This window comes from Onychomys torridus, chromosome 17, assembly GCF_903995425.1.
Source record: "Onychomys torridus chromosome 17, mOncTor1.1, whole genome shotgun sequence".
Classification (NCBI taxonomy): domain Eukaryota; kingdom Metazoa; phylum Chordata; class Mammalia; order Rodentia; family Cricetidae; genus Onychomys; species Onychomys torridus.
In genome coordinates this window covers 58,182,044-58,199,963 of record NC_050459.1, presented here as the reverse complement: position 1 = coordinate 58,199,963, position 17,920 = coordinate 58,182,044, and the positions used below count along the sequence as shown (strand labels likewise).

At 42.5% G+C, this 17,920-nt stretch overlaps 1 protein-coding gene across 1 annotated transcript; it reads right to left on the bottom strand.

Annotated features, from left to right (window-relative positions):
• Nucleotides 1-2,821: 2,821 nt before the first annotated feature.
• On the bottom strand, nt 2,822-13,210 carry Tktl2 (transketolase like 2). The gene is made up of 2 exons (XM_036209201.1): nt 13,193-13,210; nt 2,822-4,819 (listed from the first exon to the last, which is right to left on the bottom strand). Exon 2 carries the CDS (start codon nt 4,808-4,810, stop codon nt 2,927-2,929), a length of 1,884 nt encoding a protein of 627 aa, XP_036065094.1. The 5' UTR covers nt 4,811-4,819; nt 13,193-13,210; the 3' UTR covers nt 2,822-2,926.
• Nucleotides 13,211-17,920: the final 4,710 nt, after the last annotated feature.

The following is a 17,920-nucleotide window of genomic DNA, read 5'->3' as shown; positions in this document are numbered from 1 at the left end:
ACTGAACAAAGGAGTCAGTTCAGTGCCCCTCCTTGTTGCTATTAGAAAAAGGAGGAATAGTGTCTCTGTAACAATATACTCCTTTACTAGTACAGCACGGCCCCACAATCTTCCTTACCTATCACAACAAAGGCCACGACAGAAAGATACTCTCTTCAAACCGGACTCCATAAGTAAACCGCAGATATTCATTGAACTTTGCATTTCCCAGAGTCACTTCATTCTTACTTGGTAGATTTATTCAGGACTGAGAGTTGAACCTGAGCTGAGCACATACAGGCAGATGCCACCCCATTGTTATATACCCACAGCTCCTCTCAGTCTTTTATTTCAAGGCAGGACTGATTATATTGAGTTTTTCAGGCTAGCTGGGGATTACAGGCCTCAGCTAGCAGGCCCAGCACTGTTTGATAATCTTGACATCAGAAATTCCAAGACTTGTGCCTTTTCTTTAAAAGGCTCCTTTCCCCAAACAGATCCCTCTATTGAACTTTTATTTAAATAACCTTTTAAATGCACTTGAAGTAAAATAAAAATTTCACTCTTGTTCTTTTAAGAGCCATACACCTCAAGAAATCAATCACTCGTTGACTGGAAGCCATTTAGCCAATTAGTGTCTGAATTTTCTACTCTACTTTTTGATGGGACGACTGTACCTGCTCCATCACTAAGCTCTCTTAATAATCTAAAGATCTTCTTCTAGGCAAAACCATGAACAGTATATCAAAGCTGAATCACTGTCGCATGACTTTGCTTAACAAAACTGTCCAGGTCACAGTGGCATGCTCCTGTGATGTCAGTACTAGGGAAGCAGAGGTCAGGGGGATCAACACAAGTGTGAGGCCATTCTGAGCTACCTGCCTCAAGAATAATTAATCCATTAAATTTTTTAAAGTAAATTTCATGAAAAACAGAGTTTATTTTGAGCATTTTCGAAAGAGAAGTCAATAAATAATAATAATGATGATGATGATGATGATGATGATGATGAACTATCATCTTCAATTTTAGCAGTGAGTGTTTAGCACTAATCAGGCCAAGTCTCTAAGATACTCCCAAACTGAGAAAACTTGAGGATAGACTCAATGTTACACAACAGTCACTAAGTAGCAAAACTGGACATGATTCTGTCTCATTTAAGGACTGCTGAACTTAGATAAATCTCACCCCCAATCTTGTTATAAAATTGACACCACTTGTCAATGTTTTGTGGAAACAGAACCTTTGCACTATGGATTCTGAGGCTCCCCACACTTCTACATCACCTGGTGATTACCCTAAATCTTGTATTACCCAAATCACCAAAGATTCCATTAGGCATTTCAAAGTTTCAGATTAAATACATGTTTTGGAATATTTGGTTGGGAACAGCCCTCCCATATTTTAAAATAAATAATGAAAGCTGGAAGAAACCAGTATGTACCCCCAAATTACCAGCAATCTTGTTTCAGTATCTTGTCTAGTCCAAAGCTTCTAAATCAACCTTGTATCTCCACGAGGCAAGAAAGCTAAAAAGAGACATGTATTAGCACCCACTCCACTTGTGGGTAAATGTGCTATCTATCTGCTGTTCAGGTGGTTCTAGTAGAAGGCCCATAGTTACAGATTACATGTCAGCAAAGACATTTGTGAGGGGTGAAATGTGAAGCAAACCTTCATCTTTACACTCTCTAAAATTTACAATGTTCTTATGTTAACTGTTTTTCAAAATTATCTTAAAAATCATAGGCAAAGATGAGTGATTATCATAAGAGAAGAGATAAGGGGGAAGGGCAGTAGCAGAAACACCAGAACTCCGTTTTCCAATTCCAGCATAGTGTTTTCCTTACCCCATCAATAACTCCAACAAGTGCCAGGTGGTTAGGTCTCCAAAGACACGAAAAGGGTTAATGAGGGCAGCAGTAATGTATTATCTGCCACTCCAGAGCACTTTTCAAATGCTACTACAGTTTCAGGCTGAACTCAGGGTTGCTGGGGGGGGTGGTGGTGGTGGTGGTGGTGGTGGTGGTGGTGGTGGTGGTGTTTGTTTTTGTTTTTTAATTGTTTTAATTGTCTGGACTGGGATTTCTTTTTTGCACTTCAAAGATATTATGAAGATAAAATTAAAGGATTCCTTTCAACTCATCATTTCTTACTGACTTATCTCCAGCCTTGACCTCTTTGCCTCTCTTGCCTATGAATTAGAGACAAGTTTTTTCACCCACAGCTCTATCGGGGAGAAGGCAGCTACGTACACACAACAGGCATCAAACAGCTCATTTTAAAATTCTTTATCACATCTATTATTCTCAGAGGGTAAACAATAAAAAACAAAAAACACTTTCACAACACATTAATATGTAATAAACTGGAACTACTCGTTTCTTTATAGAAAAGTGGTCCTCGAGAGAGCTGTCCCTGCCAAAGGGACGTGAAGTGGACATCACCAAATATCACCCAGAAAAGAGAAGCCGTGGCGTGTCAATGCCATTGTGCAAATACTCTAATTTGCTTCAGGATCTGGGCTAATGAAATCTACAATTTAATTCATGTTCCCTTAATTTACGAGAAAACTACACACATTTGATAAACAGTTAGAGCTGCATTGTCTGCATTATCCTCACCCCAGTTGGTTAATTATAGTCTTATCAGAATACTTTGTGATTAGGGGGCTTTGTTGTCTATTTTGCTTAAAATGTATGGTTCACCTGAACAACTAAAAAACAAGAGTGGCATTTGTCAGTTTAACAGAAAGTTAGCTCAAGGTTTTTTTTTTTTTGTCTTATTATTAGAAATGAAGGTATTAGACAGTGATGTTTTAAAAACAGAAATATATATAGAGATATATAATGTTTTTTTAATATAAAAACAAACATCAATATAACACAAAGATACTAGTGTTTAAGACCAAAGCCAACAAGCCTTGATGTATTAAGAAAGGGCTAGTTCATTTCATTAAGGTATCCTTCACAGCTGCTATAATGTGTCTGGCACTGATTCCGAACATGTCCAACAATTCACTAGGTTTCCCACTTCGAGGCACTTCCGTCACTGCAAGCTGATGAACGATGATGTCAGGCTCTCTGGCGACAGCGGCACACACAGCCTCCCCGATGCCACCTTCTCGGTAGTGATCCTCCACTGTGATGATCCGGCCACCTGTGGCTTTGGCACTGCAGATAATGGTGGCAACATCCAGGGGTTTGATAGTGAATGGGTCAATGACACGAATAAAAATACCTTCTTGAGAGAGCCTATCAGCGGCCGCTAAGGCTTCATGTAGAGTAATTCCTGCTCCAATAACCGTCACCTTGTCACCTGCACTGTGGCGGATCACTTTGGCCTGCCCAATCACAAAGTTTTCTTGTGCAGCATAAATAACTGCAGTTTTGGGCCGGCTGGTCCGAATGAAGCACATTCCCTTGGTGTTGGCTGCCAGAAACACAGCGTGTTCTGTGGAGACAGCATCACTTGGGTAGAAAACCGTGCACGTGGGAATGCTTCTGAACATGGCTAGATCCTCCAGGGCCATCTGGGAAGGCCCATCTTCTCCAATAGATACCCCGCAGTGGGAACCAATAAAGTTGATGTTGGTTTGGGAGATGGCTCCCATTCGGATCTGATCAAAGGCGCGGGTCAGGAAGGCGGCAAACGTACTAACAAAAGCAATAGTTCGTCCTCGGGTGGCACACCCCAGTGCCACACTTACCATGTTCTGCTCAGCAATAAAGCACTCTATGAAACGCTCGGGGTGTTCTTTCTTGAATATCTCGGAAAATGTAGAGTTTTTTGTGTCGCCATCCAGAACAATAACTCTTTTGTGAGTGTGGCCCAACTTAGAAAGGGCCAAGCCACATGCTTCTCGGGTGGCTACCTTGTCACCCAATTTGTAAGCAGGCAGAGAGGTCATCTTTATACTGGAGATGCTGATCTGGGGGGAGTCTTCAATAGGGGGCTTCGGTGTGAGATTTCTATTTGTTTGTATCTGACTCTCAATTACTTTGACAATTCCATCAGCGCTGTCTCTCGGCAGGGGCTTTCCATGCCAGTTTTCCGCATCCTCGATATTTGGAATACCCCGACCCTTGAAGGTCTTGGCAATCAGGGCAGTGGGTTTGTTCTTGACTTGGGCGGCATTCCAAAAGGCCTGGCAGAGAGCTTCGACGTCGTGACCGTCCACCAAGTAGGTGTTCCACCCAAACGCTTGGCAGCGCTGCGCATAGACGTCCGTGCAGTGAGCGAGGGGTGCGGTGCCACTCTGTCCCAGGCGGTTCACATCGAAGATGGCCACGAGATTGTCCAAGCTGTAGTGGGAAGCAAAGGCCAAGGCCTCCCAGACGGAGCCTTCCGAGGCCTCGCCATCCCCCAGGAGGCAGAACACCCGGTAGCTGGCCTTGTCAAAGTACTTGCTGGTGTAAGCCATCCCACAGGCAGCACCCAGGCCCTGCCCAAGCGACCCTGTGGCCACATCCACAAACGGGAGCCGAGGGGTGGGATGACCCTCCAGGTCGCAGTGGATGGATCGCAAGTTCAGCAAGTCCGATTCGGAGAGGGCGCCCACCTCCACCCAGACCGCGTAGAGGATGGGCGCCGCGTGGCCCTTGGAAAGCACGAAGCGGTCGTTGTCGGGGTGCTCCGGGTCTGTCTGTTTGTACCTCATGGTGTGGAAGAAGAGCACGGCCATGATCTCGGCCGCGCTGCAGCACGACGTGGGGTGGCCCGAGCTGCTGGCGCACGTGGCCCGGATTGAGTGGATCCGCAGGCGGTTGGCCACGTCCCGAAGCACCTGCAGGGTGTCGGGGTCCACCTTGGCACCGCTGGCCATGGCCATGGCTGCAGGCTGCTTGCTCGCCCGCCACAGATCCCTTCCCAAACCCGATCGCAGACCGTTGAGGGAAGTCTGCGCATGCGTCACTTGTCTGCACGGGGCGCATGTGCAGCTGCTTTGTTTTGCACAGGTTCACAATGCCACCACCCCCTCCCCCCCCACACACACTGGATTTTTAATGTTTACTTTTTCACTTTCAGGTTCAACATTATTAAAAATAATTAAATGCCACTTTATCTATCCTTAAGGCAGAAGTTCAAAATGGGATAAATGTTCTTATACTGGTGTATTATGCCTGGGGGGGGGGGATAATTTATTATTGTGCCCTTTCCACCTAGTTCTAACATTTCCATTTAAAAAATTATTTTATTTTTACGTGTATGGGTATTCTGTCTGGTTGTGTGTCTGTACACCACTTGCATGGAAGACCTTCAATCCCCTGGAACTAAAGTGACAGGTGGTTGTGAGCTGCAGTGTGAGTGTTGGGACTCGAAGCCAGGTCCTCTGGAAGAGCAGCCAGCTCTCAATTGCCATCTCTCCAGCCCTGCTGTCTCCATTTTAAAGGGCACATGTATTAATCAAATACGACTGACAGAAGAGATTCTAAGATTTGATGAAGGAATGTTGAAGTTGGACAAGTCCCCAAAGGATCAGCTGTATTTACCTTTGCTTATCATTTTAGAAAAATAGAAAATGGAAGTTTCATAGGCTAGGGCGGCAGAAAAGAAGATGTACTTTAGGAGGAAACATACAGCTTCTAGTAGCAAACCAAGCGGGGGCTGGTCGGAGAGCTGAGAATGAAACTCTGGAAGCTCACCTTCGCTGAGGAACTCCACCCACAGAGCTGGGAAGCACATTGGTATAAACTGAACTATGGCACCCCCATTCCAGTGCGAGGGCAGGGGTGAGAGACATCGGAACTACTTAGCATTTCTTTCAAATTCCCAAATTCTTCCATTCATTTAAATTGTGGCACAACATTTTCTAAGGTAATAAGTTTTTGACATTTGTAAAGGTCAGTTTTCTTAAGCAAAGAATTTGGTCTTGGAAATTTAATTCTCTAGATAATGAGTGTGGATTTCTCCTGCCATTCTGTGAGAATATATGGATTTTTTAGTAGTACTTAGAAAATAGCGTTTCCTACATTATTTGTAAAATTATTATAAATTGGTCTGATATTTTTATGACATCTAGAAAGTTTATATATAATATGAGTTATTAATTATTTTCATTAGGTGTTTTAATATTTTAAAATATATTTCAAAGTACACAATTACTGATCATTAGACTATGAAGCATGCATCACCATTTAATAGTGGATTACCCAATATGGCCATAAATATCACCTAGTTTGAAAGTCAAACAAATAAATGATAATTCCTGTTATTTTCCCACTTTAGAAGTGTCTGTCAGTGAGATAAGAGCAACCAGGAACTTTCAGGGCAGCATTACAATGATTTGATTGTTTTTGAAGAGTGTGTGACTCGGGTTAGAGAGTGTTCCAGAGCCAGAGGTTTTCTACAAAGAGGAAAGGGTTCTTCATTTACTTCTGTTGACTTATCAGCAAAAAGTAGAGATTAACAAACTTGGGTGGCCTTGGGTGGACACAGTAGGTGCATGGATGTCAGAGACAAGATGAGAGAGTTGGTAAAGAGAGCAATACACGTCCAGTGCGGTGCACTGGGAACTGACAACCTCTGAACATCTGTTAAACAGTTAAGAATAACCTTGAGGGGTTGGGGATTTAGCTCAGTGGTAGAGCGCTTGCCTAGCAAGCACAAGGCCCTGGGTTCGGTCCTCAGCTCCAGCAAAATAATAATGATAATAATAATAATAATAATAATAATAAAGAATAACCTTGGAGGTAGGCAGCTGTAGAGGTAAATGATCCATGGTTAAGGGTGTATACTGCGCCTCTAGAGGACCAGAATTCAGTCTCCCGCATACAGCCTCCTCCAAGTCCAGGTCCTGGACTTCTTTCAGCATTTCACTCATGTGCACAAGCCCACCTTCAGGCACAAACATGTACACATATTTCAAAACAAAACTGGTGTAAAAAGATGGCTCAGCAGTTCTGAGTGTTTTTGACCTTTCTAAAGGACCCAAGATCAGTTCCCAGCACCCACACCAGGTGATTCGCAACTGGCTGTAACTTCAGCCTCAAGGGATCTGTCTGATATTCTCTTCTGGGGTGCAATACCCACCCCTCCAAACATCATATGTGTGAGTGCACACACAAACACACCAAATAAAATATTAAAAAATAAATAAAATAATGAAATCTTTTTAAAAGACCAGCCTCCCATCTGACTCCTGTTTCAAAATCTGTTAAAATGGAACAACACATTTCTTGCTTTTTCTTTAAAGTTATTGAAAAGTTTCCATACCCGATAGTAAGCCTCTCTGCTGACACAGTAATCCAAATCAAATTGAATTAAGAAAAAGTCCAGTTTTAATGAGTAAATCGCTCCCAGATGATTTTTTGGTCACTAGAGAGGAGACAGGGAGAAAAAACCAAAAAACCACATGACCTTTCCCTGGGGGACAGTTAAATCCCCTGTAGGTGTGTTTTGAGTATCTCTGGGGGAGGAGCTGACATTGGGCAGGTTTTCTGAGGTGAAGCAGGGTTTTGGGGTGGGGGTGGGAGAGGGGAGCTGAGGCGGAGCTTCTACCCTGACAATTATTGTTTTGCTTTTTCCTCACAGTATGCAGAAGTGTTTGTTGTGGTGCCTACATCCCATGAATATGAACCCTGGCAGGATCAATAATACAAATAGCTAGGGAAGGGAAGATAGGAAGCAGAAATCGATCTGCCTAAGTTCTACCGAGCAGCAGCATAAGAAACAGCACCCACTTTCTAACACTCAGGAGGCTGAGTTTAGAAGGTTTACAGGTTGGGATCCTGCAGAATGTTCTTCAAGAGAATCTCATAAAGACAGACGGCAGCTGCTTCTGCCTCTTCCATTTGAATTCCATTAGTACAGAAGGCACGTGGGCTGGCCAGATCCTTTAGAAAGCATTTTGATTCCTTTTGTGTAGGGTGGGGATGGCAGTGATAGGCTCTACCTATCTTTCTGTATTCTCATTTTGACAATTATTGTAGGTATTACTGTTATTTCCTTTCCTACTTGCACTACTGTGTGTAAATATTTTGAGGTATGGGTTGAAGAGGTTAGAAGAATTACAACATATATAGAAAACTATGCCAAACTCCCAGCAGCAAAGGATAATTGTAACTGACAGCACATGTGGGTATGCCGAGCACATGTCATGCTGTAAAAGCCAAAGATGGCGCTGAGATGAAGTGAACTGGGCGGGGACCTAACTTGTTGACCAAAAATTACATTGGCTCTTGGGAACAGGAGAGATGACATAGGTGATCTATGCCCGGAGAGGCTCGTGGGTACATGACCGTTGTGATTGATAGAAGGAAAGCTGGCTTCTGGCTTGGTGCTTCTTTATAAAGGGTGTGCTGATGCTTAATAAAGGAGTTCCTGCTCCCCACTGTCTGTTTGTCTCCAGGTACCAGGAGGCTGGATGACAGGCCAGTGGCTCACTATCCCTCCTCAGTCAAGGTCTGCTGCGGGCGGTGGGCCTAATTCTTCCATGGGATCAGGGAAACCCCACAAGCACACAATCCCTTCTCCTCTACTAGTCACAGGGACCATCTCATGTTTCTGTTCTGTGAAAGAAGAGAGAAGCACAAGTCTGCTTTGCCTGAAAATAATTTCTATAAAAATATCTACTTGAGCTGTTGGCCAAAGGGTTCCCATGGAAATCCCCAAACAACCCAGGCTATAGATTGCTCTCCACCAACTGATGGCGAGGCCCCATTGCTAAAGACAGTACCTACCCGACTCACTGAACATGGAGATGTTGAGCCAGTGCCCACATAGAGCAAGTGAAGACCCCTATGTTCTACCATTTATGTAACAGGAAGGTACTATGCAAGCTACCAAAAGAGAAATGTAAATACCAAGTCAGCCATAAACCCTTTGATCTACAGTAGTGTCCTGCCTGCAAGATATGCTAGGGCAACGGTGGCACAAAGCTTGTGGGAGTCACCAACCAACATCTGACTTGACTTACAGCTCACTCTACAAGATGGAACCCCATACCTGGCACTGCTTTGGTGACCAAGGATCTGAGACTAGATAGCTCAGGGACCTAGTAAAAACAAATACTATTGGTCCAAAAAACAAAAACAAACAAACAAAAAACTGTAGCAATAATATGACTCCTGATGGCAGTCTGCTATGCTCATAGACCAATGCCTTGCTCAGCCATCATCAGAGAAGCTTCCTCCCACAAGAGATGGGAACAAATACAGAGATCCACAGCCAGACATCGTGGGGAGAGAGAGAGATAGATAGAGATAGAGAGAGAGAGAGAGAGAGAGAGAGAGAGAGAGAGAGAGAGACACCACCTCAGAACATTCAACCCTAAAAGGTATGTCTCCATCAAATTCCTCCCTCAGGGCTCAGGGAACCCTGTGGAAGAGGAAGAAAAAGAGTGTGAGAGCCAGAGGAAATGGAAGACACTAAAAAAACAAAGTCTTCTAAATCAACATGAGCAAAGCTCATAGGGACTCACAGAGACTGGAGCAGCATGCACATGGCCTGCACGGGTCTGCACCAGGTCCTCTGCCTATATATTATGGCTTCCAGATTAGTGTTTTTATGAGAATCCTGAGTGTGCAAACTAGTGGGTCTCCAATTCTTATGCATTCTCTTGTGCTCTTTTTCTTCCTTTTATTTATTTTGCCTAATTCTGATGTGTCAATTCTTGTTTTACTTTATTATATTTTCTTTGTTATGTTTTATTTTATTCTTTTTTTTGGCGGTGGGGTGGGGAGTGGAGGAGGAGGAGGGACAGGGTTTCTCCATGTAGATTTGGTGCCTGTCCTGGAACTCTCTCTGTAGACCAGGCTGGCCTCGAACTCACAGAGATCCACCTGCCTCTGCCTCCTGAGTGCTGGGATTAAAATCATGCGCCACCACCACCCGGCATTTTATTTTATTCTTATCCCTTAGAATCCTGTTCTTTCCCAATGAGAGACAGTCAGGCAGTAGATCCAGATGGGAGGGAGTGTAGGGAGAAACAGGGAGGAAGAGAAAGAGGAGAAACCATAATAGGATATATTATGTGGGAAAAACATCTATTTTCAATAAGATAAACAGTGATAAAAACGTAAGTCTGCTTTGATGAGAACAATCTCTGTGAAACAATTCTTGGTAGATAAGAGTGAATACAAGAATTACGATGTCTTCTTTTGATTTCTTCCCCAACCAGGACCTTCACCTGAAGATAATGTGAAAAGGGCCGCAGAAGCCTAAGCATAACATGTTAGCCTGCTGCTGTGGGATAATCCCTCTGTACACTGTGAAGATTTGTCTCTGTGATTGGTTTTAGTAAAGAAGCTGACTGGCCAATAGCTGGACAGGAAAAGGGTAGGCGGGAGAACACAATGAAGGATACTGGGAGGAAGGAAGAGCAGAGTCAGAGGCGGTCACCAGGAGATGCAGGGAGAGCAAGACATGCAGGGAGAGCAAGACATGCAGGGAGAGCAAGACATGCAGGGAGAGCAAGAAATGCAGGGAGAGCAAGACATGCAGGGAGAGCCAGAAGCCACTAGAAATGGGTTACTTTAAGTTGTAAGAGCTAGTTAGTAACAAGCCTGAGTGACTGGGTGAGCATTTATAATTAATATTAAGTCTCTGTGTTGTTTATTTAGGAACTGGCCAATGAGAAAGGAAAGTCTGCTTACAGCATGCTTCATAGGATAGAATAGAAAGGCAGGGAGATTTCCTAAGTTTCTGCATTTGCAGCTAGCCCAGTTTTATGTCAGTTTGACAAAAGCTAGAGTCATAGGATAGGAGGGAACCTCAATTGAGAGAATGCTTCCATAAGATCGGCTTGTAGGCAAGCCTGTATTTTCTTAATTAGTGATTGATGGTGGAGTGGGGACATCCCTTGACTAGTGACCGTGGTGCTGTAAGAAAGCAGGCTGAGCAAGTCACAGAGAACAAGCCAGGAAACAGTACTCTTCCATGGTCTCTTCGTCTCCTGCCTCTAGGTTCCTGCCCTGCTTCAGTTCCTGCCCTGGTTTCCCTCAATGACTGTTACCTGGGAGAATAAGGAAAATGAACCCTTTCCTCCCCATGGTGCTTTTGGTTATGGTGTTTTCAATCACAGCAATAGAGCTTAACGAAGACAACTTGGGACAAGTACTTGCAGACTTCTTAGGAAGAGACGTCGTTCTGGTGATTTATACAACATATAGGCTGAATTTCTATTATCTACAAAGGAAAGCGTTCCTAACAGATACAAAAAGACTACTTACGTTCCAATAACTCAGTAATCAGGGGAAGTAAACAATGATAACAGGACTCAGAATGGAAGAGAAAGAACACAAGGGAAGGATGTTTGCTCAGCATTTTCAGTCTTGATGTCTGGCCTCGTCCATATACCAGCAACTTGACTTCTTTGTTATGTTTTTACTATGTTATTGCTAGTCAAGTAGCTCTTGAAAAATTTGGGACTGGATGTGGAAACACTACATATAGGAGAAACTCAAATGCTAGATTACTACCACAGCCACCTCCCATCTTACATGGTTGATATAACATTAAATTTATATATGTATATATATACATATGCTAGCTGAATATGCATATATAGTAATGATACTTTGTGAAAAAAATTTCCTTTTCTCTATCTCTAGACAGTAATCTTGAAACAGGTCACAACAAATGTCTTAACTTCTGAAAAGAAAATAGTGAAAAGTAATAGAAACTAATACTTTTTTAAAATCTGAATTCATATATATTAATTATATAGGATTATAAGTTAGTATGATCAACTTCAAATACTTTTGCAAGACATTTTAATTCACACTATAAACGCTCTGGTCAGGTACTCCTCCATTCTGTGGCTTACCTAATATATCCTAACTCTTAGAGCAAATTCAATTCCCAATGGAGATTTTATTTTGTCTAAAACAATTTTATCAATTTTATTGAGTTATGAATTGAAAGTCCTAGTGACCTTAACCCATTTAACCAACATTCTTATTAATTTTGGCAAATGTTCATGTTTACTTAACTTCCATCATAAAGAAAACCAATATTTTTATTTAAAACAGGTTGATTATAAATATAATCTCTTCCTAAAGAAGAAAGGGGGATATGATATAGATATGAAAGGATAAGAGGGTAAATTGCTGAACCTACTTTTAAAGAGCAACAACTTATTTGAAATGTTTTACATTGGTATAGATTTTAGTTTATTGATAAAAACTTAAACTTAATTTTGTTATACTGTATACATATACATATATATATATTTCTACTCTCATTTGAGGTATTATGTTTATGTAACTCATTTAGATTGTAATGGATAATTAACAAATACATATCAATTAGCTTCTATGACAGTCAAACTTATAGTCATGTTAAGTTTTCTAGGTATACATAGATATATTTCAGATAGACAGGTAATCTTCAAACACTTCAAAGACCTACAGAATATGGCATTTAAATATTTTTAAAAATTAGGCTTTCTGGACAGTGAGACATGTCTGCTCCTGGCGGCAATGACTTACTTCAGAGAGGAGGATGGGCATCGAAGACACTCTATATGGAGTTTATCTTCACCTTGGCAAAAATAGCCATCTGGGCAAGAAACTGTTCTTGCCTGGACTGCTTGATCAACGGACATGCAGGGCCCATAGAAAGATAATCAGTGAACTTTGCTTGGCAAAATGGTTCTTCAGGTTCCTGCTTTGCAGAGGAAACTGCCAGACATTCTACAGGACACTGAAAAAAGTGACAGAGAGACTCTAGACCTTTGGGCTAAAAACAGATGCCCCAACTTTACAGAAGAATTTTGGATGACTGTCTAGGCTGCCAGCTGTCTCTGACTACTCTTGCAAGACTCCCAAAAGTTGCTGGTGTCATTCTCCCATTTCTCAGGTAGTATTATATCCTTCTGAGGTCTTTAATGTAGTTGAAGCTAGATATAATTTTCCTTAGTTATGACAAAAGATAAGTTAGATATAAAACCTTAGACTCACAAATATAGGATAGATAAGATATCTTCTTTAATATTGCCAAGTACAAACAGACTAGATATTATAAACAGACTAAGTATTGTAATTGTAATTTTTGCTTGATAATTTTTTTGTTATATGTAATTTTACTATATAAAAGTTAAAACCTTCCTTTAAAAAAAAAGATGTTTTGTATGTCAAATGTGTTGCTCTGATTGGTTAATAAATAAAACACGGATTGGTTAATAAATAAAACACTGGTTGGCCAGTAGTCAGGCAGGATAAGCAGAGAAGAGAACTGGGGCAAGTGGAAGGCTAAGGCAGAGAGACACTGCCAGCTGCTGCCATGACAAGCAAGATGTAGGGTACCAGTAAGCCACAAGCCACATGGCAAAGTATAGATTAATAGAAATGGGTTAATTTCAGATAGAAGAAGTAGATAACAAGAAACCTGAGCCATCAGGCTGAACAGTTTCAATACTATAAGCATCTGTGTGTTTATTTTATAAGTGGGCTGTCGGACTGCTGGGGCTTGGCAGGACCCAGAGAGAAAACTCTCCAGCCACAAATGCATTTTTGTTTGACACTTTCTATCTCCCATTCCCTGTGGCTTCTGCATTCATTTTCTCTCCCTTGGACCCCTCATCTGATCCACGTTCCACCTCTGAGGCTCTGCTCCTTACTGCCCTGTGTGTCTGTCTTGTTGATCTGCCCTTTGCAAGGTTTCATCACTGTCTTCAATTCCTCATTCTATTCTTCTGCAGTGTCCAGTCTGCTGAGAATCCCAGTCATGGCACTTCCCATTGAAAATATCGTGTTTTACCCACTAGACCTTACAGTGGTTTCTTCTTCATATTATTCTCTAATCATAGAATGTCCTTTCACCCTCTTGGCATATTTTAAAAAGCCTTTTATTAAAAGTCCATGTCTTCATTGCTGTCTCTCTAGATGTGTTTGTATTGACTTTTTTATTCTTGGGTAATGAATGGTGCTGCCTTGTCTCTAGTGTTTGACGTGGTCTAGGGATTTTCTGCTTTGTTCTTCTAAGAACAGTCTTTCTCTTGGAGACAACCAGGTGGTATGTTAGTGACTCTGGAGTTTGTTTTCCTTTGGCGTTAGGCTAGCTTCTCGACAAAGCATGCCCTCTTCAGGAATCCAGAACTTGGTTGCATTTTGCCCCATGTGAATTCTGGGAACTGGTTAGGTATTGCTGCTCTCAAGCTTTCACTCCTCTGGCTTTGCAGAGATTGACTTCATGCAGGGTAGCACCTTAACACTGTGTGGAGAGCTCTGTCTAGACGGTTTCCTCTTGGTAAGTACTGTCCTTCAATTTTCTCCCCAGTGCCACTCCTGGGTTTAGGTCTCATCCAAGCTGAGCATGACTTTTGTGCTCTTCTTGACACACCCTCTTGGGTGAGGAAAGTGTCCCCACTTGTTTTCACTTGTTTTTCTGCTTCTGTAGATGACTGGCCTGGGGTGTCTCTTGCCCAATGTGTTAAACTGTTGCTTTTTGCTTGTCTCGTTTTGTAGTTGATACCACTAGAGGATCTCTTTGCAGCAACTCTATCAAGCCCTCAGGATGGAGACTCCAAGTGTTTTGAACATGAACACCTTACATATGGTCTTCAGATATCTGCAGCCCTGCTTGCTGTGCTGCTGTCTGTCAAGCATCTCTCTGATAAACATGTACTCCCCTTAGCAGACTTTGGAACTATCCACACATATTATTACTAGCATTATGGAGACCATTTAGTAATCTTCATGTTAAAAAAATGTTATAAAGCATCTTCTTCCTCCAAGGAAAAGGGAGCTGGGGAGATGGTTCAGCCTCCAAGAGAACATACCATTCTGCCAAAGGTCCTGAGTTTCATTCCCAGCACCAGGTTAGAGAGCACACAACTGCCTTTAACTCTGGTTCCAGAGGATCGGAGACCATCTTCTAGACTCTGTTGGGCACACACACACACACACACACACACACACACACACTCCTTCTCCCTGGCCTTCACAAACACATATACATAATTTTAAAAATAAAAATAAATCTTAAAAGAGAAGTATCCAAAGAAAATTCCATTGTTATGATTAGCCAAGTTTTCCAGCAAGATTTTAATACTTCTCTGTTAAATACAATGTCCTTTCAAATCGGAATGATTTTTAAAATAAATTCTCTAAAGCGTATCAAACAGCTCCTTCCCTTCTTTCAAAGGTTACTCAGGGCATTAACCTTTTCTTGGATAACTAACAGCTATCATTATAAACATTGACTATTATGCTCTGTTGGAATTCAATGAAATAAATCAAAATAATTATTGAGAGTAGTTCCTGAGGAAGGCTACCTTCAGTATCTTTGTTCAGAACAAATGTTCAAATTTTACTACTGTCCTTTGGTACATTTTTCAAGGTGTATAGCTGTAGTAATACAACGACAAGAAGGGAAAAAAGCATGTGTGGCTCAAGAAGAATTCAGTGTTTTTCCCTATCCCATAAATGTGCAGGGGATGGTGCGTATTGGAGCCCACTAGGTTTTCTAGTGTCTGTAGCCAGCAGGACTGCATGGGAGGTTGATTGGACCACGGGCTTGGGTACCAGGTGTTTGTAAAGGTCTAACCAGCAAGGGGAAGGTCTTTTGCCCCACCCCTTGGCATTGTTATAAATAGACCTTAGGAATAAAGTTCTGGGCTGGCTGGATGAGGATTCAGGCCCACCCGAGTCTATCCTGTGTTTTCCTTCTGTTTCTCTCCTCACTGTTTCTAAGTCTCTTATCCCTCATTCCTCAAGGGTGCCTGGGGTAAATAATGGTGGGGGCTGGTCCCCTGCAGGTAGGAGGACATGACTTGTGGGTGCCTCTGTTTGTAGGGCCTGAGGTCATATGTTCTTCCTGTTTCCTTCCCCAGTCTTTGGGTCAGGTTTTGCTCTCATCTGTGAAGCCAAAATCATCCTGTCCATCTGGCCCAACCCTAGAAGAAACACAGAATGCAGGAAGGAAACCTATTTCTTTTCCAGGAAGTTGCACATTTTAATCTTCATACTCTGCTAGAGAATACCCAATGGCCCAGCTGCCCAGGATTAATGAAAGGGGAAGTGTAGCTAACTGGCTTCTGTGGGTTAACAATTGGGGTAGGAAGTTGTGAAGAAAAGAAAATATTGTTGGACAATTCATGATTTCTACCGAATATGATTTTAGTAAATAATTTGTCCACACTGCATAGATACATAGCTATGTGTCTGTTTATGGTATTTTCAAATCCAAAACAGTTTATCTCCAAAGCTAGACTTTCAGGATATAGAAACACATGCAGATTTTTCATTACCTAAGGACAACTTACTTCTTTACTGCATAATTGACAGATGACAACCTTGTGCAATGCTCCACAGAGATGCCAGAGACACCTCTCACCCTCCAGAGGAAGGTGGGCATGATTATAGACACTGCTCTCAGGGGTCAAGTGTGAACAGGGCAGAGGGGCTCTCTGTCAGTTCCTAATCAGGAAAGTGTCCCTGAAGAGAGGATGTCTGCCTTAGCCTTGTGGCATAGGCAGAGCTTTGCTTCTGTTGGTGAGGTGAGCACAGATACAATGGGGAAAGAGAGCACCTAACTGGCTAGGAATGAAGGACCCACACTGAGAACCGCTGAGCGGTAAAGCAGGAAGCCAGACCTTCAAGAGGCCGTGAAAGAGAGCCAAGTGGCTTGTTTTGATGTTTTGTTTTGTTCTCTTGAGTCTGGCTTGAGGGCAGTGTACAGTGGAAAGATTTTTATCGTCAGAATGTCTCAATCATAGTCACACTTTGGAAAATTGTTCTCCTCCTGTCAGGAAAGATGATTGGGGATGATGGATGTAGGAAAAATGAGGCTGTTGGAATTGTGCATAAGTCATATGATCAAGGGAATTCTTTGTCTTGCTTTACAATTTTTTTAGTGTAGTTAGAGTTTTTCTGTCTGGCCCAGTCAGGACAAATCTCTCTTACCCGCCAGTCCCACAGTCGCTCAGACCCAACCAAGAAAGCACACAGAAACTTACATTGTTTACAAACTGTATGGCCGTGGCAGGCTTCTTGTTATCTACTTTTTCTATCTTAAATTAACCCATTTCTGTTAGCCTATACTTTGCCACATGGCTCGTGGCTTACCAGTGTCTTTACATGTTGCTTCTCATGGCAGCGGCTGGCGGTGTCTCCCCCCAGTCTTCTACTTCCCAGAATTCTCTACTCTCTTGTCCCGCCTATACTTCCTGCCTGGCCACTGGCCAATCAGAACTTTATTTACACAGAGCGATATCCACAGCATTTTAGGGTTGTTATTAGACATTCTTTGTATGTCAAAGCTCTCTTTTTACCATTTTTTGTGTGTATACACAGTCACAACCCCCCCACACACACACAGAGGGAGAGAGAGAGAGAGAGAGAGAGAAAGAGAGAGAGAGGTTTATTTGTATATCTTGTGTATATAAATGTGACTGCAGGTGCCATACCCCACATACAGAGGTCGAAAGGCAACCTCAAGTATTGGCCCTGTCTTCCTACCTTGTTTGAGGCAGGAAACCTTTGTTTGCTTGTTTGTTCAGAGCTGAGGACCGAACCCAGGGCCTTGCACTTGCTAGGCAAACGCTCTACCACTGAGCTAAATCCCCAGCTGTTTTTCATGGCTGTGTATACTACATTGGCCTGTGGGTTTCTGGGAGTTTTCCTGCCTCAGACTCCCATCTTATTATTGTAGGTGCTGTGTGATTACAGACGCAGTCTACCATGCTTGCCGTTTTGCTGTCTTGCTTTGTTTTTATGAATTATTATTTATTCATGTGTATGGGTGAATACACACACACACACACACACACACACACACACATTCATGTGTGTGGGTTCCTGAGGAGGCCAGAAGAGGGAGTGGGATCCCCAGAAACTGAAGTTACAGTTGGTTGTGAGGTCCAGCCTCAGTGTTTGAAATCTAACTCCAGTCCTTTGAAAGAGCAGCAAGGCCTCCTCCTAACAGCTGAGCCCCTTGCCATGTTCTTAGTGACAGACAAACACTTGCAGCATCTCTGCTGTTGTGACATCAGTCATAC

Bases quoted from the DNA above. Each gene is read 5' to 3' on its own strand.
- Tktl2 (XM_036209201.1), bottom strand. From the start codon at position 4,810: ATGGCCATGGCCAGCGGTGCCAAGGTGGACCCCGACACCCTGCAGGTG.